Raw genomic sequence first — 20,573 nt, 5'->3', positions numbered from 1 at the left:
CTATACTTGTATTCCTTAAGAGAAGCTTGTATTTTCTTTGTGAGGCCCTAGTCAGAGTTCCTTGGAGACAAAATTACAAAAATAAAGATGACACATGCTTGCAGGGAGTTCCTGAATCATCAGCAGGGCTACTCTCTCTGTTTCCAGGATCAGATTAGTCGGTAAGAGCTCTAAATCCTGTCAGTTTTAGTTCCCTTTGTGTTGTACCAGCTCAGTCCTTAAATATGAAGATTTGATGCCCAGCACCCAGATATTGTACTGAACATTAAGGCTCCCTTGGTGGTCAGCTTTTCTCTGGGATGTGGAAAAAGCAGTCTGTAGGTGCCTCTTAGTTGCTCTATTTTCAGAAGGTCCTAAGAGAATCTCTGAACTATCCCTGGTCAGGGGTAAGTCTTTCTTTCAACTTCACGAACTGCCCCCCCTATTGATAAGAGGACCAAAGAAAATGGCACCATGTCTTGAATGCACTGATGCTTTTTGATATAGATTTGGTGTTGATGAAGTAATGGAATTTAGTCATATCAAACAATAGGCCAAAGTGCATATCCTGTTTTAAAAATTCTTCTTGCTCTTCAGTGTGTTCTTCTTTTGACTTTGTTGATTTGCTTCACCAGCTTCATATAGACTTGATGCTTTGTATTGATGAATGATGGGGGGAGCAGCCAATAGCTTACAAAATTAATTTATTTTTCTTTGTTTTCTCTTGTCTTAGTTCTGTCCCTGTTACCCCAGCTTCATCCATTTCAGTGTGTTAGCTTGAAGTGTTGTGTAGCCTGTGGTGCTGGTTTAGGCTGGCATTGCAGGGGTGCTGCATTTCCACAAGCACTCTTAGAAGCTAGCATTGCTTCTGGCCTCCCATCCTTGTTCTCCTGCCACCTCCTGGCTGCACCCACACTGGCATTTTATGAGCTCTGGGGAGATAGATTGGAAGGCTTAAAACTGTTTTCTTCTTGGCACGTGGTACAAGATCACAGGATTGATCTGAAGATTTGCTACATGATTTGCTGTATGATTGTTTGCTCCACTGAGTAGGATGTTTAATGGTTGTGGATTTTAGGAGGGTACAGGGAAGGAGATCAGGACTGCATATGGTGGCAGTACTGTCTGAACCTGGAACTTCAGTGTGACTTATGTCTCCCTTGTAAAGTTAACGCCTCCTGAGGGTCAAAAGAATTTGTGGACCTAGATCTAGAGATGTTAGATCTAGAACAAATCTGGAACACTAATGCACATCTTATCTGTGAGGATTTCCCTGCATACATGAATTAGATTGTTTAATATATCACAGCTTCTGTTTTATGAGAGTTAAAATCTATAGACTATGAATGTCACTGCTGTAGCATTTTGAAGGTAAGAGTGGAATCTGTGGGTGTAGAAATGCTTTGGAAATGGCAGTAGTCTCTTGATGAATGACCATGTTTTCTTCCCCTCACTAAAGCTGTAAACACCAAGACAAAATTATATATTCTGCCAAAGTAGCACTGCTCTGTTGTCATGGGTGGGTGATAACTGTCAGCTGACACAATGTGACTTGCTTTGTCTGAAACACTGTAGAGAAAGTTACTAGTCTATGCTGCCCACATACTTTAATCTTCCAAGTGTTTTGTAGTATTGCCTAACCATAGTTATGTAGCCTGTGATGTAAATTAAATGAAATACTGATGTAGCAGATTTCTGGACTGGTAACAGATGCCTCCTACATTAGGAAACATGACTGCTTTTAGGATAAACATGGGGAAGGTGGCTGTGTGGCCTTGAGTGGATTGCTTGGTATGTTTATTTGTTAGGGTTAGGGGAAAAAGTCAGACACACCTCCACTTTAGATTTATTATGTCAGAATGTCACTCCCACAGCAGTAGTGATTACACTGTGCCGTATGGTGTTTGGTAGTCCGTCAAGAAGAACCGAAAGACTCCTGATGAGCATAAGCAAAGAGAGTAAGTCAAATCTGCTCTTAATATAGGCAGGTGTTTCACAAGGTAACATCTGTCTGGGGAGCTGTGTGCTGTTATAGGACAGCTTCTTGGAACAGGGAACCAGTACTGCTAGTACTAGGCCCCCTGTCACTTCAGAGCATTAAAAAAAAAAAAGGCATATTAAAAACATTTTGCTTTTTCTTTCTGTGAAAATACTGTGATTGGAATTGGCTGGGGCATCTTGCTAGTTGTATGGGAAAGTAGGGGCAAATGTCTTACACACTGGTGGTCAAAACGATGAGGTACGTAGGGAATGGTGCTCAGTAAAGGTACTTTTGATGCTCTTATTCTTGTGAATAGTTTCACTGAAGTTGGAACTTGAACAGTTGGATGCAAAGTCCCAATGCCAGGGAGGGCAACCTAACAAAAAGTAAGACTTCAGACTTGTATTTTAGGTCCTGAAATGGTATGCTTGCCTTTCTGCCCCAGATTATATTCTAAGCCGTTTTGTCTAGTAGAACCCCATTTTTATGGAACTTAATGATGTGCTAGCTAAATGCCACTTGCTCACTCCTCTTGTAGTAGTAGCAGCAGCAAAAGCAATGGTTTTTATTAGTAGTATGTGCATTTTACAGTTGCTGCTCCTGTCTTTTGCCAGGATCCTGATTTTCATGGGGAGGGAGGCAGAACAGTGGTGGAGGCCTCAGTGTGCCTGCATCTGGAGAACATGTTTGCCCTGGCAGCTAGTGTATTGCTGTAATACAGGCTTACACTGGTGCAAATGGAGTCTTGGACTCTGCTCGGATTAGTGGGGTTCGTCTGTTGTCTCCTAATATTCCCTCTTTTCCCTCTCTTCCCCTGACCCATCAGACTTACTGACTTGGACAAGTGTATGAGTATTGATTGTTGAAAAATAAATTGCCTTTTGGAGCTAGAGACTGAAATGAAGAAGTTGGGAAAACCAAGTGTTCATTCCTTCTCTTTTAGTCTCTCAGCTGCAGGCTTAGAAAAGCATGTCAGAAGAGTGGTGTTTTAAACAATTTTCTTTACTATGTCTCGTAATAGTAAGATTCCTAAGTGTTGTCTGTGAAACTGAGTGGGTTGAAAAGGTCTGTAACTAAAGCTGAACCAGGGCATGAGGAAACAAAACTGTACTTCTTAGGAATGTATATTGCAAAACTCATCTTAGGTATATGAGTGGGTCACATACATCTAGGAAAGTCCTTTCCAGTCACTGCCTGTACTGCCATAAAGTACAATTTTCTTTGTTTTAGCAAAGGTTAAGTGCTTTTTGCTATAACTGAACTGTGAGCATTAGAACCTAGTTATAAGGTGAGGTTTTGGAAGGCAAAAAAACTTGTTTTCAGTGTTTGTTTAAAACTGTGTGGAAATCAACACCTGAACTGTGGAAATATCAAGGTCGGGTGTTAATGGTGAATGTTTATGCTCTCTAGCCTCACAAATTTTGCAGGTATTGTTTCTATAAGAATGTGCAGTATATCCTTTAATCTTTCTCCAGACTCTGCCATTTCTCTGAAACCAGCTAAGTAGTTCATTCTGTGTGTTCAGTCCCTTTACTGGGGCTATTGAGGAAAAAAAGTTTTAGTTCTGACTTAACTCAGTTTTACTCTCTCATGGATTTTTTTACTCCATCTCATATGGAATCAGGAGGATTAATTCCTTTTACTGATTTTTCTATTGCTACTGTGTCTGTCCAGATGTGGTAATCTAGAGTTGCCTAATACCTACCAACTTTCAGTAGGATCTGAAAATTCCTTTTAGGCGCATGCAGGCCATCTTAGCTTGAAAAAAAACCAAATTATTCTCTGTTCACAAGTCTTGCAGTCTTACTTCAGTATGCCAAGTCATGTGATTTTGCAATTGTTTTTTCCATAACTGCTTAAAGCTATGGAGTATTCTACCAAAATGTACCCTCATTAGATTTTTCTACATGGTTTCTGCATTTCTGAAAACTATTTCCATTTGGTTGTGCAGCAAAGAAACTTCCTGGCTGGGCTTGAAGAGGGACAGGGGATGTGTCTGGACCAAGGAGGGATTCTCAGTCTGCTTCCGGATGGAAGCCAAGCCTGGCATGGGGAGACCTATGGAAGAAAAATAAAAGTCTGTTTGGGATCTCTGTCCATAGTCTTATGGGCTGGAGATGCCCATTGTTTCTCCTTGATCTGTTTGTGTGTGTGTAGTTTTAGCTTCAGGGGAAAAAAAATTTAAGGCAAGGCATGAAATATTTGTGTTGAGATTTCAAAAAAATAAGCTCCTCCAGTGAGACACTGATGGTAGTACTCCATAACTGTCCTGGAGAATAATGGGTATTTTACTTAAAAGCTAAAGCAAGCTGTTTATTGTATTGAATGGGATTCTCTGCTGACAAGTGTTTGATTCTGTTCCTTCTTTCAGTGGGAATGGTTTTTACAACCAGGTGCGGATTGCCTTCTAAAAAAAAAATAAATTAGTTTCCCTTCTCATAGCTGTGGATGTCGTGGAGATCTTCAGTTCTCTGTTCCATGGTGCTTGGTTTCAGACTTTGCTGGGTAGTCTTGGTTTTTGCATGCTGTCTGTGAATGTCCAGGTCAGCATAGTCCTTGAAGTTTTTTCCTTAGTTATGAGGTGTTTGAAAATTCTCTGTGTTTGCATCCCTGTTACAAGCCTTTCACTGACATCTTATGGGAGGAAAACATTTGCCTCAAGCGAGCGGAGGGTTGAAACGTGGAACTGCTTCTTGACTATCATAAGCAGCACTTGTGCAGTCAGCCCTCTAGAATGTGGGGGCTATGCGAGTGCTTTGTCTTTCCCGCTCCGGCTCTCGCTTTAACAGCTTGTCCTCTGGTTTTTTTTTTCCTATGCATGGCATTTCTGCAGAGGTGGTTTAGTTATGGTACTCTGAAGAGCTGTAGTTCTCTGAAATATTTGAGCAACAGTTGCAGTTGAACCTTATCTCTAGTGTATGTAAGGAAGCAAGGAAACCGAAATCTGCAGAGCAGATCAGCTGTTTAATGGTGGGGCTTTTGTTCTTGAGAATAAAACCTTTTACAGGGTATTGATTTGGTAAAGAAACACTGAAGTATGGAGAAGACAGAGTACAACTGCCCATTTTATTTAGCAGTCTGTAGACATTGAGATTTTCCTGGTAACCACTTCTAACATCTTGCTAGCTGAGTTGGATGTGCAATCCGCAGGGTGTGTTTAAACTTTTGTGTAAGTCCAAGCAGCCATCTGTACAAGTAAAATGGTTTTAAAGGAGTGAGAAAGCGGATGAATGTCAGCTTGCTGATGCAGATCTTCCTAGGCTAACTGTATAGCTAGTTTCCTTTTTGGGTGTCCCTCCCTGTTACCACATAAGGGTGCTTAAAGAAGATAAGGATTATTAAGCAACAGATACTTGGAGGGAGTTTAGGGTCAGCAGAAATTTCTGAGCTGACTTTGAACATGCCTCTGAATGGCATACGGTACAGGTTACTGTAGTCTCATTCTCAACAGAGCAAAAGATCTGGAAAGAAATTCTTTATTCTTAAAATATTTCACTGCCTAATTCTTCTCATTCTTTCTTTTTTGCACAGACGCTCTGCTATAGAAGATGCACTATTATCGATATTCTAATGCAGAAGTCAGCTGTTGGTACAAATACCTGCTCTTCAGCTACAACATTGTCTTCTGGGTGAGTATAAAATGTAGAGACTGAAGTAGCTTAGGCATACCTCAGTGTCATGGTTTAAGCCCAGCCGATAAAAAAGCACCACGAAGCCACTCGCTCACTCCCGCCGGCCATCGTGGGATGAGGAGAAAATACAACGAAAGGCTCGTGGGTCGAGACAAGGACAGGGAGGGATCACTCACCACTTATGGTCATGAGCAGGAGACGGGCTCAACTTGGGGTAAATTAAATTGATTTTGTTTTTTCCTACCAATCAAATCAAAACAAGGATACTGAGAAGTAAAACCAAACCTTGAAACACCTTCCCCCCACCCCTCCCTCCGTCCCGGCTCAACTCTGTTCCTGATTTCTCTACCTCCTCGCCCCCAGCAGTGCAGCAGGACGGGGAATGGGGGTTGGGGTCAGTGCGTCACGCGTTGTCTCTGCCGCTCCTTCCTCCTCAGGGGCAGAACTCCTCGCTCGTCCTCTGCTCCAGCGTGGGGTCCCTCCCACGGGAGACAGTCCTTCACAAACTTCTCCAGCGTGGGTCCCTCCCACAGGCTGCAGTCCTTCAGGCACAGCCTGCTCCAGCGCGGGCTTTCCCATGGAGTCACGGCCATCTTGGGGGGCATCCATCCCCCTGCTCTGGCGTGGGCTCCTCTCTCCCCGGGCTGCAGGTGTCGTCTGCTCCCCCGCTCCCCTCCGTGGGCTGGGGGGGGACAGCCTGCCGTCTGGTCTCACCACGGGCTGCAGGGGCAGCCCCTCCTGCGGCGCACCTCCTCCCCCTCCTTCTGCACTGACCTCAGTATCTGCACAGGGGTTCCTCTCACGTTCCGATCCCACTACTCACTGCAGGCTCCCTTCTTAAAGTCGTTATCCCGGAGGTGATACCACCGTCACCGACGGGCTCAGCCCTGGCCAGCGGCGGGTCTGACTTGGAGCTGGGGAAGCTTCTAGCAGCTTCTCACAGGAGCCACCCCTGCAGCCCTTCCCCTGCTACCAAAAAACCCCACCACACAAACCCAAACCACTCAGTTTTATTAACTAACTTCCTCTGTTTGAGAGGACAGGCTGAAATATTTACCTGAAAGCAGGAAGCTGATGTATGGTATGTCCCAAGTGTTTCGGAATTGAAGAAGCCTATCCCATGTGAGAAAGTAATTCTTATTGAAAATTATACGGATACTGATTCCTCACAATCTTTCCCTTCCTGGTCACTTACTCCTATCTTACCTTCTGAGCGAAGATAAAGGGGTGAAGCAGATAAAGCTGGTTTTCTAGTTTGTTTGTTTTTAATGGAGAAAGGAAAGATCTGCTTGAAGGATTTGTCAAAAGAAAATAGTACAGTCTCTGCTGTTGCTGACAAGGCCTCTGTCTTTTGAGTGATGGAGGCCATTAAATGCTGGTTGCGTTTGGGCAAAGGTTAAAGCTACCTCTGAGTGCACTTAAGTGGTATGTTAAGTTGCTTCCCTGTTAAGAGAAGTCTCTTCTAATATCTCCTTCCAGATCATCTTTGATATCTATGTTGGGGTGGTGTAGCTGTAAATACACTATGCAGAAGAGAAGAAAAGAACTGCCGCAAAGATGTGTCCCAGCTGGCATAGTCAAGATCTTAAATGTCATGCTCTGTTTGCAGCAAAATTGTCTGATACTGTCTTGAAATACTTAGCTAGGGACTAGCCTGCCTATGATGTTTGTTTAGAATTGTGAATGTGAAAAGGGTGCAAAAACAAGTGTGTGGTTTTAGATGATGGTCAAGATCACTGAAGCACCTAACTACCTTGGGAAAAAAAGGCTATTCAAAGGTTAGTGCGTAGCGTTGCATTAGAAGTAGTTAACATGTCTGTGAGGGGAAGGTGAAGCTAAGGATGCAGTTCAGATAAACTTGATAATTCTTTTCAGAACTTACAGGTCAAATGTTAGGAGTTTGCACCTGAAGTCGTGGAAACTGTAGTCCTAGATAGAAAGATGGGGTAGTCATGGAGAAGTGCAGATACAGTGTCTTGCCTTGTGCTAGTAGCTTGTGTTAATGTTCTGATTCAGAGTTGAAATATTTCTTAGTACGGATAGCCACTTCTAAAGATGTTTAGATCTTTTCAAAGCTGAAAGGATCAGATAGTTAGAATGAAGATATGGTATGTGGTTGAAGCTACTTATTTAAGGGTAAAAATTGATCCTCCTGATCCCGACTTGTCTGAGATCAGTAGACATGCTAGAAAAGACTATATTCCATTTGTTTACTGGGTTCCTTAAACCATGTAAACTTTTTATTACCTAAAACTTAAGATACACAGAATTATTACCCAAATCTGTATTTAATTTCAGTAAAAAAAGGGGTTTTGTGTCTGAACATAAGTTACAGGCTGTAGAATCTTGTTTGTACTTGTCAGTAATAACTTGGTATTTTGCTTGATTAACCCACATAAACTTCTGGTAAACTAGGTTGGTGTTTGTGCCCATTTCAGCTGCTTTGGCAGTATTTAAGGTAGAAAATAAGCTTTTTTGAAAGCTGCATGTATGATGGACAAAACTCTGAATTAATTTAGAATCATAGAACAGTCTAGGTTTGATGGAACTTCTGGAGGTCATCAGGCCCAATTTTCTGTTGAAAGCAAGACCCTTTTAGGGTAGAAAAACACTGCTCAAAGGGAAGAGCTGGGAGTCTTCTGAGTTTATTACTCATCAATTTTCTGCTGTCTTCAGCCTAATAAAAATGTTAGAAGGCTAGGTCATATTGAGACTGCAATGTTTGGGTATCCTTGAAAACCGCAGAACTTTTTGCTGCTGTTCCCAGCTCTTGTTTATTAGTGCAATGTTTCAACATGATACTGTACTATTAAGCCACAGGGGAGTTTATCCTTGTGTGGGTAACAGGGCAGAAAAGATGTGTGTGGTTTGTGTAGAAACTTTTTTCCAGTAAGGGTTAATTGGCCACAATATTGCCATAGTGCAAATGCTTGTTAGTGATGATTTTTTTGCCTCTAGCAATTGACAGTTCCTATTATGGCCTCGTGTCAACATGTAGGTGCTCAAAGGCCACCAGCTCTGTAGTTATTTTTATTCTTCCATATAGTACAACTCCCATGTACCTGTAGTAGAGTGTGGTACAATGAGAAGTGATTTTTGTCAAGCTGTTCTGGTTTTCATAAAAATCACTTTAACTGGGTGGATGCTCTTCAGCAGATAGTGTGGCAGTATGTGAGAAACTGACATTCTTTTTTTCATGAATATATTAGGATTGTTCTAGTCATCTTTCTTTCTTTTGAGTGTCTAATGAAGTGAGTCTGTTACTGCTTTTGATGGGTAAACAACCTTTGAAAAACTGAAATTTTTTGTGTTTACTGGGAAGACTCAAGAATTTGCCTCTGCTTTTTCACAAGAATTAATTTTGTGTCTATTTTCTTTTTCATTCCCTGCAGAGTCATTACATTTCAGTTTTTTTCAAATTTCTTTTTTTATTGTATTCTCTTGAAATTGATGATGAAGATCCAATGATTTTTCTTAAAGAATCATCTTAAAGAAGAGATGCAGAAAAATTGAGGAGAATTTGAAATACAGTTTGTGTGCTTCAGCTCATCTGTTGGCTGGAGGAGTTGGTTTTCTGAACAGGTAGTACCTCGCTCAACAAATGGTCTGAGGCTTCTGCTGAGAAGTTATTATCAGGCTGACCTGGTAAATTATGTGTAACTACAGCTCTTTTGATAAGAGTTCAGCACCTTTAGTTGTAGAACAAGCTATGTAAATGTTGAGTGGGAGGGTAGACACTCCTATAGGCAATGCATGAATCATTTAGCTGACACAGTGATTCAGGAGCCTATGACATCCTGCTGGCTGGGATGCCTAGTCTAACAATCTCTTTAATTGGACAAATCCATCGTGTGTAGAACAAAGTAAATTTTCTATGTGCCTTAAAAGAACCGAAGGGCTACAAAATCAGAAGGGAAATGTAACCATGACTCTAAAAAGCAGCATTTAAGGAGGGAATGTTAGTCTTGATTAATCTTTCTTGGCTTGCAGGACAGGTGCTTGTGGGAGCTTGTTTTGTGAGTGTTTGTATTAGTGAGGCTGGCTACTATATAATGGGCACGAGGGATGGTATTTAGATAGGTGTGCGGACAGCCTTTTGCCCACTTAAGCTGTTACTGGAGGTATGGTAGTAGCTCAGCTGTGTCTCAACTCATGATACAGTTTATTCACAAGCCAGGTAATTTGCATGTAAATAGAGTTGCATTTGTTCTTCTGTTATGCTTACTAAAGACGCATGTAGACTTCCCTGTTGTAGCTCTAAAAATAGTATCAGTGACTGTATAAACTTTAAAGTTAAAGCATATGGTGACTTAGTGAGTAGTTTACAGAATATTTAAACTTTTTAGTGGGTGTTTACTTTTCAGTTTGTGTCATGTTTCAAATACAGTTCACATTGGTGTGGAACAAAATATTGAACTCAAAGAGGACAAATGTAACTCTCTTAATGGCGAGCTCATAGTTTAATCAGCCTCTAGAAATCTGTAAATCTTCATTCTTTGGAAGGTTTTTGGTTGTTGGTTGGGTTTTTTTTTTTCAGATGGGCAACTTGGCAATAGAAGGTTCAGTTTTGATGGCTTTGAGTTAGTTGTGTACGACTGGCTTGTGAAATCACTTCTCTATTCTTTGTGATTGGCCTTCCCTTGTAAGAAAGGGAATGGAGGTCATAGGAAGGCTCTGTCTTCCTAGACATAATTTTAATGTGGGATTACTTTTTTTCATCTTGCTTTTTAAGCATGCTAGTAAGATTTAACTTCTCCAAGTACACTTGTTTTAATAACTAGTGATGAGGCAGTATTGCAACCGTTAAGATAGCCCTGCAGGGAGTGCTCAGAAGTTTAAGTGAAATTACCCTATTACAGCAAGGCTGGACCTCCCTTTGAGTTTTAAAGCTTTTTTTTTTCTCTTTTTTTCTCCTCCAAATAGCTTCATTTGTCATAATGAAATTAAAAGACTGCAGTAATACAAGGTGAAGAGCTTGATTCTGGCACCTTTCTGTTCCAAGTCATTTTGCGACTGAGCGAGCCATCTGTGAAAGCCTCAGTGGAGGGAGGAGGCAGGGGTGCCCTGTCCTGTGATGCAGCACTGCTCTGTGCCTTCCAGCCTGCATTTGGGAAGGCCCAGGGAATAAAAGGCAGTGCCTCAATCACCTGTCTCTGGGCGCTTGCTTGCTCCTTTGTTGCCAGTTGAACGATTTTTTTGAGTAGTCCAAGAATTTCACCTCAGCCAGGACATGGCTGTTTCAGTGAAGTGAAAGATAGCATGTGTGATCTGCCAAAGCCTTTTAGGTTGCATGTGAGCTCACTGTCTCTCAGATTAATTGAGAAGAGAGGGTAAAATAGCTTTTAGCTGCTGTCATCTTGATTTATCTTCTAATGCTCTGTAGTTTTGTGTGTGACTCTTAAGGGGTTTTGGAGGAAAAATAAAACTTTTCAGTCATGCTATAGAAGATGTGACATTTTTGCCCTGAACATGATGATGAAAGGCAAAAATTCTCTTAAGTTCTGGAAAAGAATTTTGATCTCATTTTTGAAAAGTAAGAGAAGACCCAGGCTAGCATAAGATTTTCTTGGCTTTTGCAGCATATGTTGTGTTTCAGGAACATCTAAAACAGCAAGGCTGTGCCAGGAAGAGGAAGAATCCACCACCAGGTGTTTTCCTGACCCTGAGAGGAAAAGTCTGGGAAGAGACAAGGGTAGGAAGGAAGGGCTGTAGGGTGCTGATTGCTCCAGCATGGGTGGAGCTACAATGTAAAATAGGGTTGTCCAGGGGGTAGAAAGTGTTCTCTGTAAGGGTAACATTTTGTGCTTACAAAAAGCGAGCACAATAGAAACGCATTCCCATTGCCTTTAATCAGACATTGAGGCAGGCTGACCCAAAATTAGTTTGTGTGCAAGGGTTGTCTTGCAAGAATTATGTTTAGCTGCAACCTAGATTTGAGAAACAAATTAGACCTGTTTTCTCAGTTAGTAGGCTGATTCTAATAGCATAGTCAAAGGAATTCGAAGTGTGGTTAGGAACAGATAATGCTTAAGCTAAGTGGTCTTGTGCAGTGTCTGTAAGTTGGCGTCAGTATTGTATGTCTCCTGAGCGGAGTTTACAGCTTGATGCAATGTGTTAATAATGTGGATTTTTCAGTTCTAAAGCAGGAAATGACCAAATGCTGATTACTAGTTTTAGTTTCCTGTTCAAAGGGATACAGTTGGGCTGCTTCGTGTATGTTTCCATCTAACCTTTCATGCAGTATATGGCTGAAATGACTCTACGGCATAGGAGTGAATTGGGTAGTCCGGTTTGTTCTTGCTTACACATCATCCAGATTCTGGTGAAAGGTGAAGTTCAAAATGCCTCTCTTGAAATAGCTAGCTTGCTCACTCTCACCCTGGGAACACTTTCAGTTAGCACTGCTACTTCTCAGCTGCCTGTTCTCCCATTCATGTGGTCAGTTAGTTCAGTGAGCTGATGAAGGTTAAAACTGTTCTTTCAATTCAGGCTGGATCAGCTCCCTGGTCTGCCTCATAGCAGTCAACTTGAATGCCTCTGTGCAAGAGTGGTAAAGAGAGGGTATTTTCCTGGTGCTAATTCTCTCTAGAACTCTGTATTGGGTATCAATCACGCTAACTTCTGAGTTAGTTTTATCACTGTGGTGTGTTTTACAATAGTTTTCAGTGAGATACTTTAAAGAATCTTGCACATGGTATTTAAAGCAAATAGATCTTTTTACTTCCTTGCAAATTGGTTGTCTTGGTTATTGTGCCTGTAAATGTAGTGGCTGATGGCTTTGTTTCTTCTGCAAGTACATCATACTTCACTTGTTTTTGTTAAAGAAACCTAATGTGTGTGGTTTGGCTGCTTCTAGTGAGAATTATGAACCACTTGTCTTAGCTGAATTAAGTTTTAGATTTATCTATGTTGATTCTATGAGACTAGGTTTATTTTTCTGCTAATTAACTCTGTTTTACTTGTAGATAGTTTGCATAGGTGCTGATGGAAATAACTTTGCAAAAATAGTGTAATTTTGTGAAACTGAACGCTTTATAAAAACATGAGTAATGTTAGTGTTCAGAGGTGAGAATGAAGCATACTAGTGAAAAATCTACTTAATCAAGAATCTATTACAATTTAAGATGGTAATTATAATGAAAGGCTGCCAGTGGACACCCTGTTTGTATATTCAATAGCACAGTATTAGTGTTACACTAACATTAGTTTATATGCAGAGTGTGGAAGATGTGTGTCTTCCCAATTCTTTTTTTTTTGTCCTTCTTATTTCTTTAGAAAAAGTTCCCAAAGATCCAGCTGTATGTACTGTGTAATTTACCCTGATTACTTGAAATTATACCAGCTGTCTTCACCTGTCTCCCAGCATTCCTGGAACATTTGGAATGAGAAAGGGTGAAGGATGCATCAATTGCATGCCCTGGGTAACTTCATGACATACAAGTTTGACTGATTCCCACCCCCCCATTTTGCTTCTTCGTCTGAAAATCACTGGGTTAAGATTTAGGGGTAATCTGGGTCAATATTCTGTTTATATCCATGTGGTTTTTAATAGTATTTTTCAAGTTGTACTTTGATCCAAATCATCACTTTAAATGTTCTTAGCTTATTCAGAGCCTGAGATAAGTAGTCATAGTGCTGTTGCTTATTAAGCAACATTGGGAAATTTAACTTATTTAGTACTGCTTTGTCCAGTTGTAACTTTTTCTATGTATTAGTAGTGGATTTGGTTGGTTAATCTGTGTGCTTAAGCCCTAAAATATGCCATATAATACTTCATGCCTAGAGACAAATGTCTAACATCATTTGAGTACAGAATGACATGAATGACACTTGGCAGCCCTTTGTGGCTTTCCTTTCCCCCACTCCCCAGTAGAGTAAACCCAGAACACCTTGTGGGTGCTGGTCTCTTCTGTCAGGTGGCTGGAGATAGGATAAGAGGAAATGGCCTCAAGTTGTGGCAGGGGAGATTTAGGTTGGATATTAGGAAAAATTTCTTTACTGAAAGGGTTGTCGGGTATTGGAACAGGTTGCCCAGGGAAGTGGTTGAGTCACCATCCTTGGAGTTATTCAAAAAGCGCGTAGACAAAGCACTTCAGAACATGGTTTAGTGGGCATGGATGATGGTTGGACTCGATGATCTTGAAGGTCTTTTCCAACCTAAATGATTCTATAACTTCATTTGCCCTGAGTGCAGTTTAGGGTCAGCAGGCAGTGAACCCAGCAGTACTTAAAATCTATGCATATATTTTCCTGTGTGACTGTAAGAGGATCTCATTTTTACTTCTTGCCTGTGCTGTGGGGAATTGCCTGTGATGCCCATTTAGTTCATGGGAGGTGTTGCATTCCCTAGAAGGAAATGGCTCCTTTTTCAAGGCATTTTTTCAGTTGTTCGGATTTACTTGTCAATGTGTGTAAGGCTTGGGGCGGGGGGGAACATTAGTCCTTTATAAGATCATCAAGTCCAACCATAAATCTAACACTGCCAAGTCCACTACTAACATGCCCCTAAGTGCCACATCTACATGTCTTTTAAATACCTTCAGGGATGGTGACTCCACCACTTCCCTGGGCAGCCTGTTCCAATGCTTGATAACTCTTTTGGTGAAGAAATTTTTTCTAATATCAAATCTAAACCTCCCCTGGTGCAACTTGAGGCCATTTCCTCTCATCCTATCGCTAGTTACTTGACAGAAGAGACCAGGACCCACCTCACTACAACCTCCTTTCAGGTAGTTGTAGAGAGCAATAAGGTCTCCCCTCAGCCTCCTTTTCTCTGGGCTAGACAACACCAGTTTCATCAGCTCCTCCTCTTAGGACTTGTTCTCTAGACCCTTCATGAGCTTTGTTGCTCCTCTTTGGACATGCTCTAGCACCTCAATGTCTTTTAAGGTTACATGGACATAGCAGGGTAGAATGCCATTTTAAGTAATGAGGGGGAGCTGCCCTCAGTTTGTAGAGAGGTCACTTTAGTTTGGTTATTGAAATTGGGTATTAAAGATGAACTGCCTGAGAATGAAGAAAGGGAGTAAAAGACTAGAACAAGGATCTCTTGTTCATTTGGATGAATATAATTCAGAAATATTTATTACACAAGCATATGAATTGGTGTAGGGTTTGTACATTGTCAATTAGATTTGTTGCTTATTGAAAGTAAGTGGATGGACCATTACTTCAGCTTAATTCAAAAGGGCTTAAACAAGGTAAGGATTCAGAAGATACACTGTATCTAATTAGAGCACAGGCTAATATAATAAGCCTTGACACTGAGAAGTTATGAAGAGTCAGGCATGGCTACTGTCTGGGGGTGGTATGGTAAAATGACTAAATAGGGAATAACCTCAAAATGCATTAAATATTCTGAAATCTTCATTAGTTTGGCAAAAGGTTTAGAGCAAGTCATTGGGACAAGGATAACTCCCACTTGTTGCTACTGGGTGGAATTGTTAATTTAGTGCTATGTGCTTCTAGAGTAATAATAATCAAATTGAAATACTTTTTAAAAGTAGCTTATAAAATGCAAGAATACTATGGAATAAAAGCACTCTAAATCCTTTTCGCAAGAGATTGACTCATGGGGAGGAATGTCCCATTACTGTTGTCTGAGGTTGCAGACAATATCTGTTCTACTTGAGCAACAGTGCTACTGGCTAAGTGTTTGAGAATGTGTTGATTAGTATATCTAATTCATCTTTTCTTTTTGTTTTAGCTAGCTGGGGTGGCCTTCCTTGCAGCTGGTCTGTGGGCATGGAGTGAAAAGGTAAGGGTAGAAATGACTGGTCTTACTTTGGCTGCCCTCCTGCCCCCAGCCCTAGTAAAACTACTTCCTCAGGAAGCAGCAAAGGTTAAACGTAGCGTCTGAGCTCAGGACAATGTTCAAATGATCTAAACTGAGTTCAGTTGGAGTTTCATTCTTGTCCCTGATCAGGTGTTAAGCTGTGGCCCTTGACATTTTTAGTAAACTTATAAGAACAGGGTGCTAGGGAGAATTTAATCTTTATGAATGGTCTTTATGAACTGGTTCTCTTTTGAAAGCATGTTTTCTGACATGCATTTATCCACCCACCTCTTTTTGTTAAAAACAAGAAGCTTTTGGGAGGAATGTGAAAGATATCTCTTTATATAAAAAAACCCAAACCAAACCAACAAACGCAAAAAACATGGGTCTTTGGGACCATCTTTCTGAAGTATTCCAATCTTCAGGGCATCTGTTGTCTTCCACTTTACTCCCCATGGAGTTGCTTAAGTGATTGTGTCTTCATGTAGAGAAACAAAATTAGAGAACATAATCTAGCTGAATAACACTGGTATTTTTGGCAAAGGTTTCTTCTGGCTGAATAACTTCCTTAGAGGAAGTCTGTGCAGACTTGTACCTACAGAGTTCTCCTGTTACAAGAGAAGAGATGGTATAGGTATGGAAATGAATGGTGCAGACCCTTGTAATGAATCTAAAAGCACGGCTTTAAGAGGACTGCAAGCAGTAGGAAAAAGTGACAATTACTATAGATTTACTGATCTGCATCTTAACTAACAGTGGAGGGCAGGTTCAGTTGTGCTGCTGAGTAGGAACACTTTAATTGCCATCATAGTGTAACATTTTGTTAATCAGAGTGCTTGTATGCAGCAGCTACCCACATACAGATTGGTTCTGGGATTCCTCCACTTTTTGGAAGCAAAAGAGTTTTATGATGATCTTAATGCTGAGGTATTTATTCTCTTCCCTGTTCCCTATGTGCATGTTCACATTCTCACAACTAGATTAGTGATATCACTGATATATAGTAAGCAGCCTACCTCCACACACCAAATGCATTTACCTCCTATTCTGTTGTTATAAAAGGATTTTTTCCCAGCCCTTTAGGGAGAGTGTTCAACTTGTCTTGAATTTGTATTCTTTTATGTTCAGACATTATCTTCTGTTCTGTAAAGAAGCACATAGGATCTGCGTGGTTGGAAATGACTAGGTCATGACTACCTCCATTTGCCAAATGGACTTTGTGGTACACTGAAGTTACTAAAAAGCAAAGACAGACTCTTTCTGTCTTTATTTCTTAAATTTTGCCTGCACTATTTCTGCTTTCTCTACTATCTTGCAAGTAAGTGCTTCAAAGCTTTTCCTGTGGTTTTGAACTTCTGAATGGCTCATAGCTCAAAATAACTGTATGTTATTTTTCATGTCTGTTGTTCTGTGCTATGTGGACAGTCTTTCATACTAGTGCCATTTTTCAGCCATAGTGCCTGTATGGATCTGTCTGTTACCAGATAAACATCTTGGTGAACAATAGATAGGAAGTAAGAAAAAAACATTCCAGAAACTGTGCTGCAGTGGTAAACCCAAAGATAAAGTACAGGTGGTGGAAGAGTTTTGAACATCCTCTCTAAGTGCAATGTGAAGTACATTGGGTCCCTTTAAGTTCTTTGTTTTTTCTTGTCTTTTTCTACTAGGACTACACTTCAGATTGATTCCTAAGCAGTGGTTTTTTTTCCTGGATATAAATTCTGTGCATCTTCTAGCTGATAATATATCGAAATGAGAATGTTGATTTGTGAGAAATGTTGAAAATACTATATGTAAAAATGATACCCATCCTGATTTGTGTTACCTTTTTGAGTCAAATCCAGTCTTTAACTGGCATGTCTAATTGGCCTATACTTAGATCTTTTAAGTGGGTTTTGTTATGCTGAACAGTCATGTAAAAGTTAAATTGCATAAAATTTTAAAAGTCTATACAATAAAAAATGGATAGATGTTAATATCTGTCACCCAAGAGATATTGCAGAAATCACTAAGAGAAAGTGAATTGTAATAAACTGTTAATAGAAGCAAGGTGAATAACACTAAGCCCTCTCATCAGGAAGGCAGTTTTTATTGGTAAAACCATTTCAAGAAGGACACAAAAGAAGATCTGGGAAACTAGAGGCTAGTCAGCCTAACTTCATTCTAGCAAGTTCATGGCTAATCACAAACGGAGAGGGAGCAGTATACTTCAAAGCAGGACTGTTACTTAGAGGGACTTCAAGAGCATGGAGAAATGGGTTGACAGGAATGTTATGAAAGTTTATTTAAAAAAAAAAAGGCAAAGGCAAAATCCTGTGCATGAGATGGAGTAACCCCATGCATCAATATGGGCTTGGGGTTGAATGGCTAGAAAGCAGGTTTGTGAGGTAAAACCTTAGGCACCTGTTGATCAGTAAGTTGAGTTTCAGGTGTGCCCTCATGTCAAGGCCAACAGCATACTGGGCTATATTAGCACCAATGTGGCCAGTGGTTGAGGGGAGGAGCTTCTTCCAACAATATTCATCACACTTGAGGCTGTATCTGGAGTACCATGTCCAGTTTGGGGCTCACTCTGTCAGACAGGTCTTTTCCAACTTTAACTTATTCTATGATTAAGTGTACTTATTCCTTAGTCTGCTGATATTTGTTTGTGTGTGTACACAGAGGTATGTAAACTGTCTAAAGGTATGTGCATATAACTTGTGTTATAATCAGTGGCAGTGTGATATTGTGACAATCAACATCCAGTTTACAGAACTTGATTGTAAGAAATCAACTCTGTCCTTGTCACATGTATTTTGTAGTTTCCATAGTAGTGCATCTCAAAACAGTAACTGGTTTGGCACTTGTTAATGGGTGGTATTAGAGATTTTTTTAAAGACAATCCATGTTTGCCCTCTGCCAACACTTCAGTTGAGATGGTGACATAATGCTTACAAACATTAAAAGAAAGTGGAAAACAAGTTAAGCATGTACAGTTGAACTCTTAATTCACTGTTCTAAGTGACTGAAAGGAAAACTTAAAGGCTGAGTTTTATTCTTGGATTTTGTGACACTGACTTCAGGTATCGGACTTCATTTCTGTATACCTGTAGAGAATCTAGGTGCTCTTGTAAAGGGCAGCCTGTGCTTCAAAGAGCTTTTACTACCATCCTGCAGATGGTACAAGCAGAAGAATCCTTAGAGAGATGAGTAAGGTAGAATGAGGTAGTCCCCTGAATTAATGCTTGTTTGCATCCTTCCTTCAGGATTTTTCACTTAACACCTTTTGTTAGGCAAAAAAACCCCTACAACCTTCTTATCAAAAGAGAACACTGTAAACATCAAATGTGAATGTGAAGAAACTGTTGTGAACCAGCAACATCTGAGGGTGAATAATAGAACCCAATTCCTGCCAACTTTTCTTCATAACATGCTTTGATCAGAGGACGTTTTCTTCCAAAAGATGTTGCTTGAGCAAGTGAGATTGTCTGAAAAAAAGCTTGAGTTAGGGTGTGGGAAGGAGATGGCTGGAAATAGTTGTGAAAGTTTCAACATCCTGGTCACACAGTGTTTGGTTTCATAGTGTATTGCTTCTATAAAGACACTGAATTAGCCTAGCTGATCTTGGCATGTCTTCCTTGATTGTGGGGTCTGAGCCAAGGTTTGATTAGGTGGGACTCTCATAATTAACCCAGTAGACCAAATTTGATAGCTATGAGGTCTTACAGTTTGTAAGAATGGAAATGCGTCACTGGTGACACTAAACTAGAAAAGTCTTTGCTTCCCAAGACTTTCTGAAAGCTTGGAAATCTATGAACTGTGACCACTTTTTAATAGGCTGTTTCAACTGTTAGTCACCAGCTATTGCAAGGCAATTCCGAGTTCTACATTTCAATTATTTTTTTTCTTTTCATCCCTTCACCCAGTTTTGGCAAAAACAACTCTATTGTCTTGCTGTTGCCAAATTAACAGCTCTAAAAAGATCTGTTATGGAACACATGAAAGATGATGAACTCCTGTGTATCACTATAGTATTGTTAATCAGTGTCTTTTCAGCAGCTGATGAAGTTTTTTCATGTGCACATTTTCTTCTAATTTTGTGTTTTGAAGATATTTTTGTTAAGTAAGCATTTAAATACGAAGTGATACCGATTTTTCCAAGGTGTCCTCTTAGGATGTATATTCTTTGTACTTAACTCTAGCACAAACACTTGAGTAGCAAGATGAGAATTTACATTCCTGTGACAGAATTAGACTCCTTATATGAATTACTTTACGAGTCTCTCTGATATGTTTCTCTTACACTAAATGTAGTTAGCTTGAGAATATACTTTATAAAGAAAAAACCAAGATATAGTAAACATGTAATTATGGGATATTGTACTGTGTTGATTTTTCTCTGTTTCAAATCGAAAATATTTCCTTATTAAAATGTTCTGTGTATTGCTGGTGAGTGTTTGATGAACACTCAGACTATTGCAAGGCTGCCTGGATGTCCCTACAAATTGGTCTTGCTAACTTTAAGAGTTTCAGCTGTTGGTCCTTTCTGTCTTATGCACGTTGCATCTTTTTCTTATGCATTACATGAGAAGCTTGTGTTGCATGTACTTGATGGAATTTTAATGGTAGCAGGTACATAAACTTGATTTCTTTAAAACCTAATCTAGAAATGATAAGGACTTCACTGTGTTAGCATTACATTTACATAGACTTAGAAATTCTCTCCTAAGATCTAGGCAGACAGGCTTAATAGGTAAGATTATTGTCAAGGTAAGTTGTACCTCTGGATGGTTAACAAAAAAGAAAGTATTGCTGCTAAATTAGGCAAATTGGAAGTATCTTGTGTGGAATAATTAACTTCCTTTGGTGTAAGAATTTTATCTGGGCTGAAAGGAGAATATTTAGACTATATTTCTGTATTTTTACAAGATTTTGGAGGAGCATTCGTAAGACTATTCAGCACTAGGAGGGGTACAACTAAAATGTTGAGAGGAAAAATCTGCTTCCCTTGAAAACCAAAGCAAGATTTTGTTCCCCTCCCTTAAAATGTCACCCCAACCTGCTTTGTCGTTAAAAGTCTCTTCCTTGAAACTAAGTGAATAGTCAGTGGTAGTATTGAGCTTTTGGCACCATCTTGTGGAAGCTTGTTTGGCAAATAGACCTACGAGAATGTAATCCGAGAAGTTGACTGCATTGGATTTTACTTATTAAAAGAATGAATAGC

At 40.1% G+C, this 20,573-nt stretch overlaps 1 protein-coding gene across 4 annotated transcripts in view; it reads left to right on the top strand.

Moving 5' to 3' along the window:
* The window catches only part of TSPAN14 (tetraspanin 14), a 43,208-nt gene that overhangs the window by 10,354 nt on the left and 12,281 nt on the right, over positions 1-20,573 (top strand). For all 4 annotated transcript variants that reach the window (XM_069796154.1, XM_069796152.1, XM_069796155.1 and 1 more), the window contains 2 exons: positions 5,492-5,589; positions 15,299-15,349. In XM_069796154.1, the coding sequence (XP_069652255.1) occupies positions 5,509-5,589; positions 15,299-15,349 (132 nt within the window). In that variant the 5' untranslated portion in view covers positions 5,492-5,508. The remainder of the gene's footprint in view (positions 1-5,491; positions 5,590-15,298; positions 15,350-20,573) is intronic.

Source organism: Haliaeetus albicilla, chromosome 11 (assembly GCF_947461875.1).
Source record: "Haliaeetus albicilla chromosome 11, bHalAlb1.1, whole genome shotgun sequence".
Classification (NCBI taxonomy): Eukaryota; Metazoa; Chordata; class Aves; order Accipitriformes; family Accipitridae; genus Haliaeetus; species Haliaeetus albicilla.
The sequence above is the reverse complement of the archived record's forward strand: the minus strand, read 5'-3'. Positions and strand labels throughout refer to the sequence as shown.